General features: G+C 42.7%; 1 protein-coding gene across 1 annotated transcript in view; it reads left to right on the plus strand.

The window, feature by feature from the left end:
* Tmc2 (transmembrane channel like 2) overlaps positions 1–23,784 on the plus strand; it is a 115,518-nt gene that overhangs the window by 66,292 nt on the left and 25,442 nt on the right. The window contains exons 10-16 of the mRNA XM_045157027.1: positions 3,421–3,609; positions 5,988–6,167; positions 8,273–8,422; positions 12,404–12,532; positions 16,930–16,997; positions 17,786–18,025; positions 22,418–22,543. Of these exons, the coding sequence (XP_045012962.1) occupies positions 3,421–3,609; positions 5,988–6,167; positions 8,273–8,422; positions 12,404–12,532; positions 16,930–16,997; positions 17,786–18,025; positions 22,418–22,543 (1,082 nt within the window). The remainder of the gene's footprint in view (positions 1–3,420; positions 3,610–5,987; positions 6,168–8,272; positions 8,423–12,403; positions 12,533–16,929; positions 16,998–17,785; positions 18,026–22,417; positions 22,544–23,784) is intronic.

The raw sequence follows: 23,784 nt of genomic DNA on the forward strand, positions 1-23,784 counted from the left end.
TCCAAAACACAACCGTGTAGCAGACTCAATGACCCTCTTTCCAGCATTTCTTATACTCTACAATACCAGGTTGGGTGCCAATTTGTTAATCCAGGGGGGAATAAAGCAGACTTTGAAGAACAGGACACTCCTTGAGCACTCAGGCCCCTTCTAAAGAGTCTACATTCTTCTTGTTGCCCCAGCATAGGTCAGCTAGCCCAGTCTCAAAGGTTGTAATCTCTCAGTTGCAGCTGAACGGGCAGCAGTTCACCCAAAGATTTTTCTTTCTATGCCATATCCCTCTGCACACACCAGTTCATTTCTACGCAAAGCAACCCTGCACAACTCTCAGGACATGGGCACAAGAGCAAGCTTCTCACACAAACTGCTAGGCCAGTCCAAGCAAAGCTTTTTCTCACCCTCATAAGCTAAACCTCACAGTCCATAGTTCTTACTGCTTTCGGGTCTTTCAGCTCTGACCAGGATAGACCATCAAGCTGTACTTACAGCACTGCAAAGCATCTCTTAGGCCAACGTTTCAACTCCTTCCACATTCCTCTTGAAAATCAGCTCCAAAAGGCCGAAGCCACACAGTCGGTTGTCTAGCAGCAACCCCACTCCTGGTACCACTTTACTGTTGCAGTCCAGTTCGCATTGCTGGTAGAAATCACCCAACCAAGAGCAGCTTCTGGGAAAAAGAGGTTTATTTGGCTTACAGGCTCGAGGGGAAGCTCCACAATGGCAGGGGAAAACAATGGCATGAGCAGAGGCTGGACATCACCCCCTGGCCAACAGAAGATGGACCACAGCAACAGGAGGGTGTGCCAAACACTGGCATGGGGAAACTGGCTATAAAGCCCATAAGCCCACCCCCAACAATACACTCCCTCCAGGAGGCATTAATTCCCAAATATCCATCAGCTGGGAACCTAGCATTCAGAACACCTAGGTTTATGGGGGACACCTGAATCAAACCACCACACCCTCCAAGGCTCAAGAAACACTGTGTTAAAGGAGATGGAGACTGTAAGAGCCAGAGGATGGGGAATAATTATGTTGGAACACTATCTTCCTGACATGAATTGTCCATGACATTCATGACCTCACAGGACCCACATGTACACAAGACCTACACAATACTGGGCCCATTAACATTTCAACATGGATGATGGAGAAGGGCAAAAAGAAAAAGAAACTAAAATGTAAAACGTACTATTTGGAATAAAGAAGTGGTATAAAGAAGGGAGTGTCTGACAAAAGAAGGTAATGGGGGAGGGTTATCCTCAAAATGCATAGTGTTCATGAATGAAAGCTGTCAAAACAAAGATTTTTAAAACATTTTTAATTCTTTATTTATTTATTGAGGGGGGAAGAAGCAGATAGAGAGAATGGGTACACCAGGGCCTCCAGCCACTGCAAATGAACTCCAGAAGCATGTTTCATCTTGTGCATCTGGCTTATGTGGGTTCTGAGGATTCGAGACTGGATCCTTAGGCTTTGCAGGCAAGTGCCTTAAACACTAAGCCATATCTCCAGCCCCATAAAAATATTTTTATTAAGCTGGGTGTAGTGGAGCACACCTTTAATCCCAGCATTTGAGAGGCAGAGGTAGGCAGATCACCATAAATTCAAGGCCAGCCTGAGACTACACAGTGAATTCCAGTTCAGCTTGGGCAAGAGCAATATCTACCTCGAAAAAAGCATATGCATATATTTTTATTATATGTACTTGAGAGAGAGGTAATGGGTGGTCCAGGGTCTCTTGCCATTGCAAATGAACTCCAGATGCATGTTCTACTTTGTGCATCTGGCTCGTCATGGGTACTGAGGAATTAAACCCAGATCAGCAGGTTTTGCAAGCAAGTCTTTTAACCACTGAGCCATTTCACCTGTGCAATAAAAGGTGCTTTGTTTTGTTTTGTTTTCAAACAGAAATAATACTTTTTAAAAGCAGGGAAAATATGAGAATTCTCATATTTTTATCATAGAATTGTAAACTAATATGTATTAACTGCCTGGTGAGTTAAACCTTAGTGTGAACACAGTGACTGGAATTGGTAGACTCCACCAAAGTACCTTAGGATCAAAGAGACCTCATTTTCTATCCTAGCTCTGCCACTCAATGTTTATGTCTTCATGGAGTTATTAATGCAAGACACAAAGGTGATACACAAAATCAATTGTGGGCTGGAGAGATTGCTCAGTGGATAAGATGTTTGCTTGCAGAAACTAAGGACATGATTTCAATTCCTCAGTACCCACAAAACACCAGATGTACAAGGTGGTGCATGCATCTGGAGTTCATTTGCAAGAGCTAGAGACCCTGACACTCCCATTCTCTCTCTTCCTATTCGTTTCTTTCTCTTTCTCTCTCAAATAAATAAATTGAATTTTTTAAATGTTCTTTAAATTTAAAAAATGAATTCTGTTTGTACACTAGCAGAAAGCAATGAAGAATATTTTAATTCTATTCATAATAATATCAAAACATAAATATCAAGCGATCAATTTACCCCCCCCAAAAAAAATCACTGAAACATGAAAAAAGCACAAAATAGTGCTGAAAGAAATTGAGAAACTCTACATAAATGGAAAGATATGCTATGATCATAAATTTAAGCAGAAGTTGGCAGACTATGGCTTGGGTCCAAATCCAGCCTGCTGCATTCTTTTATAGATAAGATTATGTTGAAACCTGGCCATGCCCAGTTACTTACACATTGCCCATGGTTGTCTCCATGGCCCTGACAGAGAAAAGTAGGGGAGAAACCACACAGTCTGCAAGCTGACAATATCAACTATCTGAAGGACATTTGCCAACCCCTGGATTAGAAGATCAACATTAAAGTTTTAATTTGAATCCATTTATGTATTGACTTAAAGCAACCCCAGACAGTGACCAACATCTCTGTGCCCTTATAACTGCAATGTGAGCAAAGGTAACTACTTCATTGTTTTGCTGTTAGACTAAAAGACAGTGCATGATCCAGGTGTGGTGGCACACATCTTTAGTCTCAGCACTTGGGAGGCAGAGGTAGGAACACTGTTGTGAATTCGAGGCCAGCCTAAAACTACAGAGTGAGATCTGGGTCAGCCTGGGCTAGAGTGAGACCCTAACTCCAAAAACCAATAATAATAATAAATAAAAAGAACAAGAAAGGTGAAGCAAAAGACAATGCATGGAAATTGTTTAGTACTGTGCCTGACACATGGTAAATATTCAATAAATCCCACCTTTTATTATTCCAAAATACCCAGACACTAAACTAATAATAACAATAAAATGTATACATATTTATAGAAAATGACTCAACTCTTACAGGGTACAGGACATTACATCACCACTTCTGTATTATTTGCTAACATGCAGAAAGTCTTTTCAGGGAGCCATGCTTGGGTTCCTAACCTGACATATTCACATCTCATTTTTCACATGCTAAGGAATCAATAGTGGATGAACAAGAGAGTAACAAAGAAGAAAATATCCATCTGACGAGATTTCTTCGTGTCTTGGCCAACTTTCTCATTATCTGCTGTTTGTGTGGAAGTGGATACCTCATTTACTTTGTGGTCAAGAGATCCCAGGAATTCTCCAAAATGAAGAATATCAGCTGGTACCAAAGGAATGAGGTGAGAAGGACATCTTAATGAAGCCAAGATGAGGGAAACACTAATATCCCAGTTCTTAGGCCATTCAGCAGAATTCCTGAAAGTCTGGATTATTCTAGTCAAGCTACATGAGCATCGTGAACAGAGTTATCTGTTATTGGTCGCTAGGGGCTAGCATTTGTAACTATGTAAAGGTGGGCTATATTAGTATTTTTATCAACTGGAAAATCAGTTGTCCTATAACACCAGGCTTTGTGGTGATTATATTGAATCAATAAATCTCTTTGAGGAATTGGATGTCTGTGGTGCTCATCTTAATATATATCCTTCTGGTAGAAATGCCTTCTGATATAAGGCATTTCTGTCAAAAAAAAAAAAAAAAAGTTGAATGATGCTCTGTTTTTTCCATGTTAAGAGACTTGTACCTTTTGCAAGAAGAGTTTTATTTTTCTTTGAAATCCAGTAATTTTACTAGGATATATCTCAGTGTTGGTCAATCTAGTTTGATGTGAGAACAGGGTATACCTTTTAATTTTTTTAATATTTTAAGAAATCATACCTTGTTTTTTAAAGAATGAGTTATTAAATTGTGGTTTTTAAACTTTGTTCTGGGGGCTGGAGAGATGGCTTAGCAGTTAAAGGCCCTTGCTTGAAAAGCCTGACAGCCTGGGTTCAAGTCCCCAGTTCCCATGCAAAGCCATATGCAAAGTGGTGTGTGTGTCTGGAGTTCATTTGCAGTGATAGGAAGCCCTGTAGTGCCCATTCTCGTTCTCTCTCTCTCTCTCTCTCTCTCTCTCTCTCTCTCTTCTCCCTCTCTCATAAGTAAATAAAAGTATTTTAAACGTAAATAAATTTTGTTCTGTTACCTTGTTTAAGTTTTGTTTAGGAACTCCTTTTATTCTTATGTATAATCCTTTTTTGTCTATCTCTAAAAGATTTCATTTTCTCTAAAATTGTTTTTAATTTTTTTTTTTTTTCCGAGGTAAGGCTTCGCTCTAGCTCAGGGTTACCTGGAATTCACTATGTAGTCTCAGGGTGACCTCGAACTCACAGCGATCCTTCTACCTCTGCCTTCTGAGTGCTGGGATTAAAAGCTTGCGCCACCACCCCCGGCTTTTAAAAATATGTTTCCTGGGGAAGTGCGTGAAACACTTTCCGGAATCAGCCCCGCCAGCAGCGCTTTGGGTGGGACAAGCATTTAGTTCCCTCCATTTTGGGTGTTTGCTCCTGCGCTTTCCGCTCTTTCCAGGGAGGACAGGGAAGACACTGATTTTGTGAAGGGCATACACGTACAGCGTGGCAGTCCAGGACCAAGTGTTCTTAAGGGAGGCCCAAGATGTTAGAAAGATTAGAACTCACATACTTACAAGAACCCCCGACATGTGGAGGCCAGGGAGATGGCTCAGTGGTAGAAGGCGCTTACTTGCAAAGCTTGTTGGTGGGTTTGATTCCCCAGTTCCCACGAAAAGCTAAATGCATAATATGGGGCATGCCCATTCGCCCCCTCCCTCCCTCTCTTTCTCTCTCTCTTTCTCTCTCTCAAATAGATAAAATATATTTTAAAAATAAAATAATAAAAATATTTTCTTTTTATTTGAGAGGCAGACAGGGAATGGGTACACCAGAGCTTCTTGCTGGTGCAAACAATTCCAGATACGTTTGCCACGTTGTGTACCTAGCTTTCTTTACATGAGTAATGGGGAATTGAATGCAGGCTGGCAGTATTTGCAAGCAAGTGACTTTAACCACTGAGCAATCTCCCCAGTCCCTTTCTCTTAAATTCTTAACCTCTTTGACTTTATGTGTTTTTTTTTTTTAAGTAGAAACTTTGTATGGACACATCATGTGTTGGTGACATCATTTCCCTCCTCCCTTATCTGTTGATTTTAAAGCTCTCCTTTTCATATTTTATTTCTTAGTCATTATTGTTGTGTTTGTTTTCCTTGTGGTCCTTTTAGTTATATCCTTCCATTTTAATGTGTTTCCCATTAATTTCTGGCTCTTATCACTTTATTTTTTCTTGTGCTTGTGTATAGTTATTTTGTGACCTGTATCTCTTCTTAACATATTTCAACCTGTTTTTATTTTTAAAATATATTTATTTATTTGCTTATTTACTTACTTATTTGAGAGAAACAGTATAAATGGACCAGGGCTTCTTACTGCTACAAATTAACTCCAGATGTATGTGCCACTTTGTTACATGAGTACTGGGAAATCGAACCCAGGCCAGCAAGCTTTGCAAGTAAGTACCTTTAACCACTGAACCATCTTGACAGCCTCTCAATTTATTTTTAAATACCAGAGTATAATTTTGAACTTTTGTGGTTCTGGGGGTCAAATTAGGTAGCCAAATAAGATTGATGATGCATACAACTCCCATCTTCCCAATTTCTCAGGTGGAGATTGTGATGTCTCTGCTTGGGATGTTTTGTCCTCCTCTGTTTGAAACCATCGCTGCCCTGGAGAATTATCACCCACGCATTGGTCTAAAATGGCAGCTTGGCCGTATCTTTGCACTCTTCCTGGGAAACCTCTATACATTCCTCTTGGCCCTGATGGATGATGTCCAACTCAAGGTAAAAGCTATAAGCTCTACCAATGCCTAGTGCCCACCATTTTTCCTTTCCTATAATGTAATAATTTCATTATGCATAATTTATTTTGATTAAATAAATGCTAGAAGTTTAGATAGGAAAATTAAAAAGAAATATCTGGAGCCTCGACCTAAAGACCATGGCTCATAACATTCCTCTGTAGTTCTTCCTTATCTTTTTTTTTTTTTTTTTGTTTGGTTTTTCGAGGTAGAGTCTCACTCTGGTCCAGGCTGACCTGGAATTAACTCTGTCATCTCAGGGTGGCCTTGAACTCATGGCAATCCTCCTACTTCTGCCTTCCGAGTGCTGGGATTAAAGGCGTGCGCCACCACCCGCCCGGCTCTTCCTTGTCTTTTTGTTGTTGTTGTTATTTGAGGTAGGGTCTCACTCTATCCCAGGCTGATCTGGAATTCACTATATAGTCTCAGGGTGGCCTCAAACTCTCAGCAACCCTCCTACCTCTGCCTCCCGAGTGCTGGGATTAAAGTCATGTGCCACCATGCCCGGTGTTTCTTTTCTTTTTTTTTTTTTTTAAATTTTTATTTATTTGAGAGCGACAGACACAGAGAGAAAGACAGATGGAGAGAGAGAAAATGGGCGCACCAGGGCTTCCAGCCTCTGCAAACGAACTCCAGACACGTGCGCCCCCTTGTGCATCTGGCTAACGTGGGACCTGGGGAACCGAGCCTCGAACCGGGGTCCTTAGGCTTCACAGGCAAGTGCTTAACTGCTAAGCCATCTCTCCAGCCCTCTTTTTTTTTTTTTTTTTTTAACATCAGGAAATTTTTAGGAGGTTCTAAGCATTAAAGTAACTAGCTCTGGTCCTTAGCACCCACCCTTGACTTCTGCCCTCATCTATGGATTCCTTCCTACCTGAAGAAACTGCACCACCCTCTTGAGCCTCATATTGTCTCCCTGAGAAATAATAATCTCTTGGATTTCTTTTTTTTGGGGGGGGGTGGTTTTTTGTTTTTTTTTTTTTTGAGGTAGGGTCTCACTCTGGTCCAGGCTGACCTGGAATTAATTCTGTAGTCTCAGGGTGGCCTTGAACTCATGACGATCCTCCTAACTCTGCCTCCCGAGTGCTGGGATTAAAGGCATGCACCACCACGCCCGGCTCTTTTTTTTCTTTTTTTAATTGTTTTTTGGGGATAGGGTCTTGCTCTAGCATAGGCTAACTTGGAATTCACTAAGTAGTCTCAGGGTAACCTCAAAGTCATGGTGATGCTCCTAACTCTGCCTCCTCAGCATTGGGATTAAAGGCATGTGCCACCCGGCCCATCTTGTCTCCTGCCTTTCTAGTTATAGATGTCACTGACATTGAGAAAGTCTCTCTCTCTTTTTTTTTTTATTTTATTTATTTATTTATTTTTTTTTTTTGAGGTAGGGTCTCAGTCTAGCTCAGGCTGATCTGGAATTCACTATGTAGTCCCAAGGTGGCCTCGAACTCAAGGCCTTATGGCATGCACCATCATGCCTGGCTGAGAAAGTCTCTGTTTCTCCATAATGTGATGTTCCTCTCTCCCCAAAGAAAATGTCCCACAGTTCATCTCACTCTTTCCTCTAACTGTCTACTCATCTCCATCATTTACTAGAACATGAACTTCCTGAGAGAGGCTTCATCTCTCTCAGTCATTCCTGCCTCTCGACCCTGAATAAGACAGTCTCAAAAACAAATGAATGAAACCGGGCGTGGTGGCACATGCCTTTAATCCCAGCACTCAAGAGGCAGAGGTAGGAGGACCGTCATGAGTTCAAGGCCACCCTGAGACTATATAGTAAGTACCAGGTCAGCCTGGGCTAGAGTGAAACCCTACCTTGAAAACAAAAAAAACAAAAATATGGATGGATGAATGGGCAGATGGATGCTAACTTAGAGGATAGTTTGTAGAAAAGAGACTCAGTATGACTTCATCCCACTGACCCCAATTCTGGGTCGAGTGAAGCCTGGGAGAACATTTCTGAAAAGACTGTCCTGGGATAAGATAGAGACCAAATGACAGTACGTATGCTAGTTTTAATTACTCTTACGGAAACAGTAAAACACCTGAAGCTTCTTTTAATCCCATCTCTATCCTCTCTTCTAGCTTTCCACTGAGGAAACAATAAAGAACATCACTCACTGGACCCTGTTTAACTATTACAACTCCTCAGGTGGGAATGAGAGTGTGCCCCGATCACCCCTGCACCCTGCAGATGTGCCCAGGGGTTCTTGCTGGGAGACAGCCGTAGGCATTGTGAGTAGTTATGCTCTCGAAGACGTGAACCCTTGTTCTCAGTTCTTTATTAGTCCTTATTTGATATTTTCATTTGAGAAATAATCCTGAAAATTCAAGTGCTCATCTAGCAAGCATTTCTTTTTTTATTGACAACTTCCATAATTATAAATAATATCCCGTGGTAATTCCCTCCCTCCCCCAGCTTTCCCCTTTGAAACTCCACTCTCCATCATATCCCCTTCCCCTCTCAATCGCTCTCTCTTTTATTTTGATGTCATCATCTTTTCCTCCCATTATGATGGTCTTGTGTAGTTAGTGTCAGGAATAGCAAGGTCATGGATATCGAGGCCATTTTGTGTCTGGAGGAGCACATTGTAAGGAGTCCTACCCTTCCTGTGGCTCTTACATTCTTCTGCCTCCTCTTTTGCAATGGACCCTGAGCCTTGGAAGGTGTGATTGACATATATCAGTGCTGAGCACTCCTCTGTCACTTCTCGGCACCATGGTGCCTTCTGAGTCATCCCAAGGTCGCTGCCATCTGAAAAGAAAAACTTCTCTAACCAAAAGTGAGAGTAGCATTAATATATGGGTATGAACATGAAGAGAAATGCTTACTGGGTAGTTGGTGAGCATAGGATATACATTTAGCCACATACCAGCAGACATTATACCCCTAGGGCTCATGACTACACCTGTTGTAGGTTTCAGTATCAGAGATGTGTTCCCTTCCATGGACTGGGCCTCCAGTACAATTAGAGAGCAATTGGTTTTCCCCATAGCAGATATGCCACTATTGCACCAGTAGGCTCATTTGGCCTGCCTAGCCAAATTTAAGGTAGCATTTCTTAATGATCTTGGAAGGTAAAAAAAAAAAAAAAATACTTAATAAAGCAGAGGCTAGAGAGATGGATTTGCAGTTAAGACACTTGCCTGCAAAACCTAAGGAACCAGGTTTGATTCACCAGTGCCAATGTAGGCAGATGTACAAGGTGGTGCATGTGTCTGGAATTCATTTGCAGTGACTGGAGGCCTTGGTATGTCCATTTCTCTATATTTGCCTTCCCTCCCCACCACCCTCTCTCTCTCTCTAAATAAGTAAAATATTGCAGATTCTGTGCATCTTGACAACTTTTAGATAATTTGCTGACTTAAAAATTGTTGGGGGAGGGCTGAAGTAATTGCTCAGTGGTTAAGGCACTTGCCTGCAAAGCCTAAGGACCCAGGTTCCATTCCCCAGTACCCATATAAAGCCTGGCACATGCATCTGGAGTTCCTTTGCAGTGGCTAGAGGCCCTAGCATGCCCATTCATTCTCTCTTTCATAAATAAATAAAGATATTCCAGAAAAAATTGTTGGGGCAGTCAGGTATGATGGCTCATGCCTTTAATCCCAGTACTCATGAGGCAGAGGTAGGAGAATCACTGTGAGTCTGAGGCCAGCCTGAGGCTATATAGTGAATTCCAGGTCAACCTGAGCTAGAGCATGACCATACCTCAAAAAACTAAAAAAAAAAAAAAAAAAATGTTGGGGGCTGGAGAGATGGTTCAGTAGATAAGACATCTGCCACATAAGCATGATGACCAGAGTTCAGATCCCCAGCATCCACATAAATGGTCAGGTATGGTGGCTGCTCTTAGTCCCAGAACTTGGAAGGCAGAGACAGGGGATCCCTGGAGCAAGCTGGCTAGCTAGACAAGTTACATTGGCCAGCTCTGGGTTCAAGTGAGAGTGAGAGACTCTGCTTTAGTAAATAAAGTAGAAAGTGGCTGAGTAAGATATTCAGTATCAACTTCTGACCTCCACATGCATGTTCACCTGAATATGAACACACACACACACACGTACCACACCATACACATACATACCATTGGGGGTCTGGAGAGATGATTTAGTGGATAAAGTGCTTGCCACCCAAGTATATGGACCTGAGTTCAGAGCCCCAGCACCCATGAAAATGCCAGGAGTGGTGGTGCACACCTGTGATCCTAGTGCTGGAGAGACAGAGACAAAGGATCTCTGGGGCTTGTCTAGCCCCATCAGTGAGCTTTGGATTTAGCAAGAGACCCTGTCTCAAGAAGTAACATGAAGGCCAGCTGTGGTGGCGCACGCCTTTAATCCCAGCACTCGGGAAGCAGAGGTAGGAGGATTGCCATGAATTTGAGGCCACCCTGAGACTCCATAGTGAATTCCAGGTCAGCCTGAGCTAGAGTGAGACCCTACCTCAAAAAAAAAAAAGTAAAGTGAATAGGCTATGGAGTTGGTTCAGTGACAAAGCACCCACCACTCAAGCCTAAGTACCTGAGTTTGCTTCTCCCAGTGTCCCAATAAGGAGACAGAAGCTGAGGTGGCTTCTGTAACCCAGCACACTGATGGTGAGATAAGAGGCAGGGATAGAACTTTCTGGACGCTCTCAGCAGCAAGCACAGCAAAGAACAAAAGCAGAACAAAATCTCAACATCAGAGTGAGATTCAATGAGTTGGACAGACAGGGACTGACCTGATCTGAAAGTTGTCCTCTGACCTGCATGCATGTGCTGTGGCCCACGCATGCTCACACTCTCACATGCATGTGAAACACACACATACAAACACACACAAAGAAAAGTAAGGTGGAGAGCAGTTGAGCAAAACATTAGGTATCAACCTCTGAATTCCACACATGTGCACCCACCCATATGCAACACACACATATGAACATACACACAAAGATGTGATGAGGTCAGGAAGATCTTTTCAACTTTTCAAGAAAGTTATTCAGGAAAAAAGCCAATTACAGAGCCAGGCGTGGTGGTGCATGCTTTTAATCCCAGCACTCGGGAGGCAGAAGTAGGAGGATCACCATGAGTTCAAGGCCACCCTGAGATTACATAGTGAATTCCAGGTCAGCCTGGGCCAGAGTGAGACCCTACCTCAAAACACAAAAACAAAAAAAGTCAGTTATATATGCCCACATTAATAAGAAAAGTTCTCTTTTTGGTTCTTCTATTATATACTTCTGTGTTTTACTTTCACTGTATACCAAGAAGTTTTAATAGGAGGTGATGAAAGCCAGCTGTCATCTCTGTGATTACTGGTCAGGTTCAGTCTTAGCGGGAACAACTGGCCTGACAGAGCAGATGGAAGAAGCAAGGGGTGAGCCTTCAGCTCATAGCAATGATATTAGTCATTGCTAATATATTATGCAACATACATTGTTATGCCCAGTTCTTGGCACCCCCAGTGCCCACCAAGGAGAACCAAACACATATGCAAGGACAAGTAGCCTTTAATTTGGGCTTAAGCTCGGTCTCTTGACTTCACCAACGCAGTGAATCCATACAAGAGCCCCGAATAGTGGGAGGGTAGGGTTTTTATAGGGATTTGAACATAGAAGAAGGGGATGGGTACGTGATTGGTTGACTTAAACATGTACTCTTTTGGTTGGCTTAAGATTTTGGTGGGCAAAGTTGGCGGGCTAGAGCTAGTGGATTTGAGCTTATTTTATGACCATGGGAATGTCTCATGACTTCAGGAATGTATGGGATAATCAGCTTAACTGTTAAGCCTACCCTTACGGCAAGATCGGCGGGCTGGAGCTAGGGGAATTGAACTTATCTTATGGCATAATCAGTTTCCAGTAACTGTTAAACCCACCTGTAGATCTTGCAGGGAAACAGAACTTAGGCCTACTGAGGACTCTGAAGCCTGTCATGGCGTCCATCTGGTTCCTGAGTCCTTCATTATAACCACTAGGCTCCCAGTAACCTTGGAAGAATGTTATTATTAACTTGAAAAGGCTTAAAGATTATTCCAAAGTCATTCAATTAGTAATCTGCACAGCTAGGATTTAAATTAAGCATTCTTCCAATTCTAAAGTCCTCTCTCTGCACCACCACTCTGCCATGAAAAACTGGGCCACAGTGATGGATTTGGGTGGGAGTTCTGAGTGGCTATCGTTAGTTGGGAGAGGTGGGCAAGGCAAAGCCTGACCACTCCCATTTTCTGTATTCCTGCTTGCAGGAATTCATGAGGCTGACGGTGTCTGACATGCTGGTGACATACATCACCATCTTGCTGGGAGACTTCCTAAGGGCTTGTTTTGTCCGGTTCATGAACCACTGCTGGTGTTGGGACCTGGAGGCCGGTTTTGTAAGTTACTGTTTCATAGATATGCCACAGTAAAATGTTTGCAGCATCACCTTTGATATTGTAGTCAGATACATACTTGTGTATTTCATTTCTCTGGATGCTTAACACAAGTCTTTGTTCTGAGAAGTAGTGTGGTGTTTAATTATATCCCATCATGAGTCCTCTCTGTCTTCATAGAAGCCATTTTCCAATGTAACATGTAGGAAATGGAGGCATTCAGCCTTGGGTACAGGTGGACCATATGCATTAGAGCTAAAAAGATACCTGGCAGAAAAATGCCTGTGAATGGCACCAACTCTCATGATAGAGGCTGAAATCCTGCAATGGACATGAGTGTTTTAGAAAGTCCTGTTAGCCAGGTATGGTATCTCACTCATTTAATGCCAACACTCAGTGGGCTAAGGTAGAAGGATCGCCATCAATTCAAGGACAGCCTCAGCTACAGAGTGAGTTCCAAGTCAGCCTGGTGAAACCCTGCCTCAAAGAAAAACAAAGAAAGAAAGAAAAAGAGAGAGAGGAAGGAAGGAAAGTGGGAGGGAGGAAGTTCTTAACAACCAAGGACACAAAAGCCTCCATGGATCATACTTTGAGAAGCCTTGTTTGACTATTATTCCCTTCATCTGTGATACTCCTCTTCTCTACCTGCCTGGTAAACTGTCCAGCTTAAACATAGGTCATTTGCTCTCCCTGATGACCTTTCTAGGCTCTGCCAGAACCTCTGGAACACTGTTTTGTCCTGTGTAGTCTCTTCCACAGCATCTCATTAGCTCACTCCTCAGTCACTGATGTTGAGGAAGGGGAATTACCCTTAACTGAGCTCCATTGCAACATGGTGCCCGACAGCTAAGGGCCTCAGTTCAGATTTCTGTTATTCATTTGGTTACATTTTTTAGTGTGTGTATATGTATTGGGTATACATATGATATATGTGTTCATATATGTGAATGTGGTTGTATGCATGCCAAAGCACGCATGTGGTGATCAGAAGACAACTTTTCATGTTGGGCCTCATCTCCCACCTTATTTTGAGGCATGGTCTGTCATTGTTTACCACTGCATTTGACATACTAGCTAGTCTACAAGCTTTCAGGAAGTTCTCCTGTCTTTGCCTCCTTCCTACCATCAGCATGCTGGGATAACAGAAGCTCACTATGGCTTCCAGCTTGAACATGGGTTCTGAGGCTATCAACTCAGGTACTCACCCTTCCACAGCAAGTGCTTTATACCCTGAGCCACCTGCCCCACTCCTGTCACACTGTTTAAACAAGCCTATAACAACTTAGCAGCAAGAAACTTCATGACCATGTTTGAGAACAAGAATGAAAGAACAATAATGTTGTTGAGATGTCTTCATATTAATTTATAACTTCAACAACATCCCAAAGTTATACTAAAGTCTATTAAAAATAATCATGTAAGCTGGACATGGTGGTGCACTCATTTAATCCTGGAATTTAGGAGGCTGAGGTACCAGGATCAATGTGAGTTTGAGACCAGCCTAAGACTACATAGTGAATTTCAGGTCAGCCTGGGCTAGAGTGAGACCCTACCTGAAAAAAAAAAAAAAAAAACTTGCCTGGCATGGTGGCACATGTCTTTACTCCTAGCACTTGGGAGGCAGAGGTAGGAGGATCGCCATGAGTTTGAGGCCACACTGAGACGACATAGTAAAATTCCAGGTTAAGCTGGTCCAGAGTGAGACTCAACCTCAAAAAAAAAAAAATCATTATCATCATCATCATGTGTGGATATACAGGAATTTTTTTAGAAAGAATGAAAGCCTTGCCATTATATGAAAACATACTATTATTTTTATTTATTTTCAAGCAGAGGGAGGCAGAGAGAAGAGAGTCAGACAGAGAGAATGGCACGTCAGGGCCTCTAGCCACTACAAACAAACACTACAAACAAAAGCATCTGGCTTTACATGAGTACCGAGGAATTGAACCTGGGTCATTAGGCTTTGCAGGCAAGCACCTTAGCCACTGAGATATCTCTCCAGCCCTTAAAGCATATTATGAAGCCAGGTATTGTAACACATGCTTACAATCCCAGAACTGGAAAGGCTGAGGTAGGAGGACTTATGCATTTAAGGCTCACTTTGTCTACAAAACATAACCTCATCACAAAAAGAAAATACTATGAAGCTATAATAAGTACAATTATATAATATAATAAGGCTGGAACTAGGAAATAAACTCTAGTAGAACAGAAGATTCAGAACTGGATACACACTGTGATGGTTGTTCTCTATTGTCAACTTGACTGGAGAGGAAGCAAGTAAGAGACACAGCTCTTGGGCAAGTCTATGAGGGTGCTTCCAGGAAGGATTAGCTGAGAGGTGAAGGCCATCCCCAGCGTGAGCAGCCTTTCTGACAGCAGCCTGTTCATAAGGAGGCTCCAGGAAAAAACAGGGCCCCTTTTGCCTGACTGCTCTTGCTTCCTGCTGGTGAGTGCATCTACCCCATTGCTATCATCCTTTGCTGACATCAGGACCCAGCTTCTTTGTCCTTTCCACGTGGACTGAAGACCAGCAGCAACCCAGGAGTCCTTCAGGCTTTCAGCATCAGATTGGAACTGCTGAGACATCCAGCCTCATGGACCAAGAAGCTTCCAGGGGCTGGCAAGAAACAGCCATTGTAGAACTGCCCAGCCCATACCATGTGAGCCAACATAATCAATTCCCTCTGTAATTGTATCTATTCCATTGATTCTGTCCCTGGCTAACACAGACTGGTATCAGGAAGGTCCTAAAGAAATAATAAGAGTAAATTTGTCTAGTGGGTTTGATGGTATCCAACTGGTTCTTTAATTAAAGACTCTCTGGTAGCAAGCAGAGCATGAATGATTCATGCTGTAAACTTTTTAAAGGACTCAGCAAGATAGAATCCTTTCCTCTCCTGATTCACCTCTTGTGAGAAACAGGAAAATTATTGACTGTATATAAAGCTTTTGAACATTTATGGGAAAATAAGGAACAATGGTGTTGGTTAAGCAGTGTTCATAATAGTCTGACCATGTAGACCTTTGGCATCTCTCCAGCCTCAACCCATGTAAAGCCAGATGCACTAAGTGATACATGTGTCTGGAGTTCATTTACAGTGCCCATATTCTCGCTGTACTGGCAAATAAATAAAAACATTAAACAAAAACACAAAATCTGTCTTTTTACCTGATTTCTCAATTAATTATTCATATTTTGTCACTTACTAGATTTTCCCTTGACAATAATTTCAAGGTAAGTTTCTTTTCTCGTTTTGTTATGCTTTTTCTGGAATAGGGTCTCACTCTACCCTAGGCTGACCTGGAACTCTGCAGCCCGAGACTGGCCTTGAAATCACAGAGATCTTCCTATCTGTGCCTCCCAGTGCTAGGATTAAAGGTGTGAGCCACCATGCATTGATAAAATGTTTTCTTAATAGCTAAAGTCCGCCCCAAGATTTTAAAAAAAAATGGTCTGAAGGCCTTAAAAGGTAGAAATTAGGGCTGGAGAGATGGCTTAGCGGTTAAGTGCTTGCCTGTGAAGCCTAAGAACCCCGGTTCGAAGCTCGACTCCCCAAGACCCACGTTAGTCAGATGCACAAGGGGGCGCACACGTCTGGAGTTCGTTTGCAGTGGCTGGAGGCCCTGGCGTGCCCATTCTTTCTCCCTCTTTCTATCTGCCCCTTTCTATCCCACTCTGTCTCTCTCAAATAAATAAACAAAAAAAAATTTTTTTAAAGGTAGAAATTACACCATTTATTTATTTATTTATGAGAGAGTAAGAGAAAGAAAGAGGCAGAGAGAGAGAATGGGCATTCCAGAGCCTGTAGTCACTGTAAGTGAATGAACTCCAGACTCATATGCCACCCTGTGCATCTGGCTTTACATGAGTACTGGGGAATTGAACCCGGGTCATTAGACTTTGCAGGCAAGCACCTTAACTGCTGAACTATCTCTCCAGCCTGAAATTACACTTTTTGTTGAAAGTTTTGTGTACTCTAAAACTGTTCTATAAAAGTCAAAAATACATTAAAGAAACAGAATCCCACCAGAGGCATGATTGTGCATGCCTGTAAACCCAGCACCTGGGAGGTTGAGTCAGAAGGATCATCACAAGTTTGAGAACAGCCTAAGCTACACAGTGGCACTTTATCTCAAAATAATAAATAATAATAACAATAAAACACACAGAACCCTGAGCCTCAGGACCCTCTGGTTACCAGAGCAGGCAGGCTCTTTGGGATGGAGTGGCCTTGACTGGTAACATGATCCAGCTGTTATCACCTAACGTGTTTCAACTTTGTGCGCTGGCAGCATTGTAGCCAGTGAGTTTATCCAGGTGTGATTATTGCCATTTGAAAGCCTTGCCAACACCTAACATGGTTTTTTTTCTTTCTCTGCCCCTCCTCCTTCAGCCTTCGTATGCTGAGTTTGATATTAGTGGAAATGTGCTGAGTTTGGTATTCAGCCAAGGAATGATCTGGTGAGTTGTCCATTTCATCTGAAGGGTCACAGTCAGCCAAAAACCAAGGGTCTCCAGCTCTGCCGCTCAGTCAGCTTGGAGGAGGCTGAGCAACTCACCCTGCCTCTCTGAGCTCCCTCTTTCCCATGAAAACTAGAAGGAGGGACAAGACTAAATGAGAAGCCCTATGGTCTGTAGCTAAACCATATGCTACCATGAAAGACAAGACAGGAGGGGAAAATAAGGGTCAGAAATGAAGGAAGAGGAAAAGAAAAGGGAGGAGGAGAAATGAAGTGAAATTGGGAAGGGGAAAAGAATGAGAGGGGAAGAGAGAAGGGAGGAGGAAAAGGGGAAGGGAGAAGAAAGAGGGAAAGAAAAAGAAGAGAAAGGAAAGGAGGAAAGGAAGGAGGTAAATGAACTAGGAAAGGTCCTCCTCTGCAAAGAGCAAGAAGTTACATGGCTGCAGCCAAAGCCTTTGGAGATGCAAGGGCGCTCCACAAGCCACTGTCTGACAGCAGTGCTGCTCTGGAGGCCAAACCCATGTCATCTGCTGTTGCCAGTGGGGAGACAATGGTAAAGCCGTGACAGGAGCCCATTCTAGTAATGCTCAGTGGGTCTCCCTCTCTTGAGGACTGGATGACTGGCCTGGTGGCAAATATCCTACCTAAATAGGATGCCTCTTGCCTTGGCACTTTCAGGAAAGTAGTTCCGTTTTAAGACCCTAATCCATCCATCCCAGTTCCTTCTCCCAGACCTTCCTCTCTTTCCGGCTGCTAGGCCAACTAGGTACTTGGTTTCCATCCTTCCAGGATGGGCTCCTTCTATGCTCCAGGACTGGTGGGCATTAACGTCCTGCGCCTATTGACCTCCATGTACTTCCAGTGCTGGGCAGTGATGAGCAGCAACGTTCCCCATGAACGTGTATTTAAAGCCTCCCGATCCAACAACTTCTACATGGGCCTGCTGCTGCTGGTGCTCTTCCTCAGCCTCCTGCCGGTGGCCTACACCATCATGTCCCTCCCGCCCTCCTTCGACTGTGGCCCATTCAGGTGCAGTTTTGATTGCATGGACACAGCTCCCTTCCTGAGGCAGTGTGCTCACAGGGTCTGACTCAGAATTCCAGCTCTGGTTTCCTGTCAGTCTGTAAAAGTCTGTGGAGCTTTGGGTAAATTGTCAGTGCTGTTAAAGAAGCAGTCTATAAGGATGAACATGCTCTGTGTTTGTGTTGTTCTATATGGTAGCAACCTATAGCTATTGGATGCTTGAACTGAGGAACTGGGAAACAATTTCTCATGTTATTTAATTATAGCTAATTTTATTTATTTAATAACCACACGTAAGTTACTAAATATTAAATAGATAGTATGTATAGTATTGAATATTGATATATAGTATGTATAGCTATAACCTTCAGCAGTGGATAACCTGCCTATGATTATCTTCCTGTAGGATGTGTGATGAGGAACAGGGTAGCTACCATCTAAATGTGAAGCAGGAATAGTTGATCTTGACTGAGACTCTCAACTGGGTTCCTTACACTGTAGAGTACCAGCTAGCACTGAGTTCAGATGTCACCAAACTAAGAGGTTAGATATAATACTAAAAGGATAATGATTATATCAGGAGTTAAACTGACTAATAACATATACCTATTCTTTTTTTTTTTAGGTAGGGTTTCACTCTATAGCTCAGGCTTACCTGGAACTCACTCTGTAGACCCAGGCTAGTCTCTACCTCACAGTGATATCCTCCTACCTCTGCGTCCCTAATGCTTGGATTAAATCCATGCATCAGCATGCCTGACCTATATACCTATTCTTAAATAGTCTTTCCAAGCCGGGCATGGTGGCACACACCTTTAATCCCAGCACTTGGGAGGCAGAGGTAGGAGGATCACCGTGAGTTCGAGGCCATCCTTAGACTCCATAGTGAATTCCAGGTCAGCCTGGGCTAGAGTGAGACCCTACCTCGAAAAACCAAAATAATAATAATAATAATAATAATAGTCTTTCCAAATATATGACCCTCTCTAAACAAAACTGTCTGCTCTGTAAAAAGAGGTTCTGGGACTAAAGGAGTTTGAAACATGCTGCCCTTTCTAGTACCTTCTCACTTGGGAATGTTTAATATGTCCTCCTCAAGAATCTTGCAATAAGGCTGGAGAGATTGCTCAGTGGTTAGGGCACTTTCTTGTAAAGCCTAATGACCCAGGTTCAATTTCCCAGTACCCACATAAAGTCAGATGCACAAAGTGGCACATGCATATGGAGTTCATTTGCAGAGGCTAGAGGCCCTGCCATATGCATTCATATTCTTTCTCTCACTTTCCTTTGTCTCTCTGTTCTCTCTCTCTCTTCTTGCAAATAAATTTTAAAAAAAAATTTCAAAAGAATCTTTCAACAAAATAGGAAGCATAAACTAGTGTTCCCATCCTTGCTTCAGACATGCATCCTAGACAAGAAATGGGGTAAGGTAAATGAGCAAGACCCTGCATTGCACTTGCATGACCATGATCCTGAGAGGAATATTTGCAACTGTGTACCCCAGGGCCTCACCCACTAAATCTGGAGCCAACCCTGCCTACAAGAATGGAGGAGGACACTGTGGAAAATGCCCATTTGCTGTTTCTCAGTTTCTAAGGGATATACTCAGAGAAAGGCCTACAGTGCATGACGCCTAGAAAAAAATATTCATAGGAGCATGATCTCTCTCTTCTCTCTCTCTCTCTCTCTCTCTCTCCCTCTCTTTCCCTCTCTCTCCTTGCAAATAAACAAATAAATATAGGTTGATTTTTTTTAAATGTTAAAAAAAAAAGCAAAAATCTTTGGGCTAGGTGTGATGGCACACACCTTTAATCCTAGCACTCAGAAGGCAGAGGCAGGAGGATCACTGTTGAGTTCAAGGCCACACTAAGACTACACAATGAATTCCAGGTGAGCCTGGGCTAGAGTGAAACCCTATCTGGAAAAAAAAAAAAAAAAAACTTCTTAGTTCACAGGTCATATAAAAACAGGTAACAAGCTGAACATGTCCCTGAGTTATTGTATATTGCCCCAGTCTCTACATGAGAGAAAAATGATGCCACCAAATGTCAAATTTGGAGGGCACTTATAACTTAATAGCACCATACTGAGTACTTTATATGAATTCATGTTTATATACTCTAAACAATTTTCTGAAGCAAATGCTACTCCTATACTTATCATACCATGTTATATTATATTATTTTTTTCCATATTACCTAATATAGAATAAACACATCATATACATAGATAGCTAGATAGCTAGATAGCTAGATAGCTAGATAGCTAGATAGCTAGATAGCTAGATAGCTAGATAGCTAGATAGCTAGATAGCTAGATAGCTAGATAGCTAGATAGCTAGATAGCTAGATAGATAGATAGATAGATAGATAGATAGATAGATAGATAGATAGATATGAGAACATTAGGGCAGAGAAGTTTTCACAGCCTGACCAAAGATATCCAACATCATTTTGTCCAATAGAAGTTCCTGTAGTAATGAAAACCGCCATATATGCTCTTGTGATACAGTAGCTATAGGACTAGCAGGCACTCGAAAGGTTTAACTAAGCAATAAAATTTTAAATTTTATTTTCTTTCCATTGATTTTATAATAATTGTCAGTAGTCATACTTGATAGCACAGTTCTAGTAGGGGACACAAGATAATGAATACAAAATAAATTGTTCATGAAATTCCATAGCTAATAAAAGGCAGAGAAAGGATGTGAACCGGGATCTTTAAACCCCTAAGTCCACTTAGCACCAAAATAACCAATCAAGAGCTACCAGTGTCTAGGACTCTCCAGGCAGCATTTTTGAACTCTGTCCTCACAATAAGTGTGAGAACAATTTAAATTATATCATAATAGTGCAGAAGCCTATCTTGGGGCAACCCAGTTTCCTGATTGAAGATGAATTGTGGACCATGAAGGTTTTATCACATCTGCCTTGGGAAACACTGTCTCCATGTCAGGAAACCCAGAAGAAGCTCCATGTTGATCTTGCAGCTACATCACGGGTAATTTTCTCCCATTAGAATGTGTAAGAAATGGGGATTAGGAAGATTGCCATTTAAAGGTGCTTGCCTGCAAAGCCTGCCAGCCTGGGTTCAATTCTCCAGTGCCCATGTAAAGCCAGATGCACAAGGTGGCACGTGTATCTGGAGTTTGTTTGCAATGTAAAGAGACCCTGGCATGCACATACACACACATACACATATTCTCTCTTCCTCTCTCTCTCTCCTTGCAAATACATACATATACATTTTTTTAAATGTATGCTAAATAGGGACTTGGAAGATGGTTCAGAAGATAAAGCACTTACCTCTCAAATTTGAATGCCATAGTTCAATCCTGATACCCCATATAAAAAGCTGGAAGTCACAGTGGGCTTCTTCACAGACAGACAGGAAAATGGTCCCAGAAGCCCAGAAGCTTGTAACCAGCACAGCAAAGAGCAACATGAGAAACTAGAGAAGTCCTGCCTCAAAAAGAGGTGGAAACCTTCCAAGGCTCAGGGTCTATTGCAGAAGAGATGGTGAAAAGAATGTAAGAGCCAAAGGAGGGTAGGACTCCTTACAACGTGCTCCCCCCAGACACAAAATGGCCTGGATATCCATGACCTCACAGTACCTGACACTACCTACACAAGACCATCATAAGAGGAGGAAAAGATGATGACATCAAAATAAAAGAGAAACTGATTGAGATGGGGAGGGGATATGATGGAGAATGGAGTTTCAAAGGGGAAAGTTGGGTGGGGGAGCTAGGGTATTACCATGGGATATTTTTTATAATCATGGAAGTTGTTAATAAAACAATTTAGGGAAAAAAACATATTTTAAAAGAAAAACACATACCAAAGTGGGAAAAAAAAAAAAGAGGTGGAGGTTCAAGACAAAGCCCTGATAGCTGTCCTCTGACCTCCACACCCATGCCATGGCACACATGACCTGCATACACACACAAATTTTATTTCAAAACAAATTTAACAGTGACACATGCCTCTATAGTCCAAGCTACTTGAAGGCTAAGATAGATCACTTGAGCTCAAGAGTTCAGGGTTAGCATGGGCAACATAGCAATACTCTAGTTTTTAAGAGAAAGAAGATTCTATGAAACTACTTTTTTTCTTGCTGAGAAAGGGGCCAAGCACAGAAAAGCAATATACTATGACAGGTTGTGAAGTGCCAAGGGAAGGAAGCTAACGAGCCAGCGTGCAGATAAACCTGCTATTATGTACTAGCCAAAGTGGCGGCTCTTCATGGGACGTGCTCCTTGCAGTCCGCTTGGAACAGAGTTCTGGTTCTCCCTGAAGGCAGTATTGAGCGGCAGTGTGGGAGCCATGGGCATGGATGTCACTGCGTGTGCCATAATAGTTTTCTGTCATACTATCATATGTTCTCTCCTCTTTCTAGTGGGAAAAACAGAATGTATGATGTTCTCCATGAGACCATTGAAAATGATTTCCCAACCTTCCTGGGCAAGATCTTTGCTTTCCTTGCTAATCCAGGCCTGATCATTCCAGCCATCCTGCTGATGTTGTAAGTTAGCCAGAACTCCTGCTCCACCTCATGAAAACCCCTGTCATTGACGTTTTCTAGGCAGGGCCTTCCATTTCACCCTCTCCTCTAAAGGTGATTCTCCAACCCTTCTGGGAAACCCAGAGAGACAATGTACCCCTCCGGAGGATAATGGGTCTGGGGCATATGGGTACTGTTCCAGGAGGCTAATTGGAACTATCAAAGACCTGAGTCTCAGAAAGCCAAGGGGCTGTTACAGGTTGTAGGTGAGGTGTCTCTGGATCACTGTTAGGGCTCGGTCTCTAACTGGTTGGCACTATATTTGGGAGTTTTGGAAGGTTTAAGAGATTGGGACCTCGCTGGAAGAAGTAGATCATGGAGTGTATTAGCTACTGTTGTGTCACTGTGACCACAGAACCTGACAGATACAAAAAGAGAAAAGGTTTATTTTACTGGCAGCTTTAAAGTCCACCATGACAGGAGGGGGCAGAGGAGAACAGTTTTTGTCAAGGCCAGCCAGGAAGCATAGGAAGAGGAAAGCTGGCTCCTCCTTTCCCCTTTTGATTTGATCCAAGCCCCCCAGTCCATGACACATTCAAAGTGTGTCTTCCCCCTTCAGTTAATTCTCTCTAGAGCTACCCTCACATGCACTCACAGAGGTGTGCCTCATCATCCATCATCTCCTAGGTGATTCGAAATCTGTTCAGGTTGACATGAAGAATGTGTCCTTGGAAGCTGTATCTTTTTTTTTTTTTTTTTTTTATTTGAGAGCAACAGACACAGAGAGAAAGACAGATAGAGGGAGAGAGAGAGAATGGGCGCGCCAGGGCTTCCAGCCTCTGCAAACGAACTCCAGACGCGTGCGCCCCCTTGTGCATCTGGCTAACGTGGGACCTGGGGAACCGAGCCTCGAACCGGGATCCATAGGCTTCATAGGCGAGCACTTAACCGCTAAGCCATCTCTCCAGCCTGGAAGCTGTATCTTGTTTGAGCCCCTCTGCATCTTTCTCTGCCTCCTGTCCACCTTGAGACAAACAGCTTTGCCATACCTTCCCTGCCTTGAGGGACTGAAATCTCTAAAACCATGAGCAAAGTAAATCCTTCCTTCCTCATTTAAATTCTTTCCTTGGGTATTTGGTCAGAATAATGAAAACATAACTAACACACAGGGTGATTCTGCCAGACCCCTCTGGGTCCAAGCCCAACTCCACTGGGCACCCTGAGGACTGGAGCAGTAGGGTCACTCAGCACTGTTCCCCTGC

The sequence above is a fragment of the Jaculus jaculus genome, chromosome 8 (genome assembly GCF_020740685.1).
Source record: "Jaculus jaculus isolate mJacJac1 chromosome 8, mJacJac1.mat.Y.cur, whole genome shotgun sequence".
NCBI classification, from domain to species: domain Eukaryota; kingdom Metazoa; phylum Chordata; class Mammalia; order Rodentia; family Dipodidae; genus Jaculus; species Jaculus jaculus.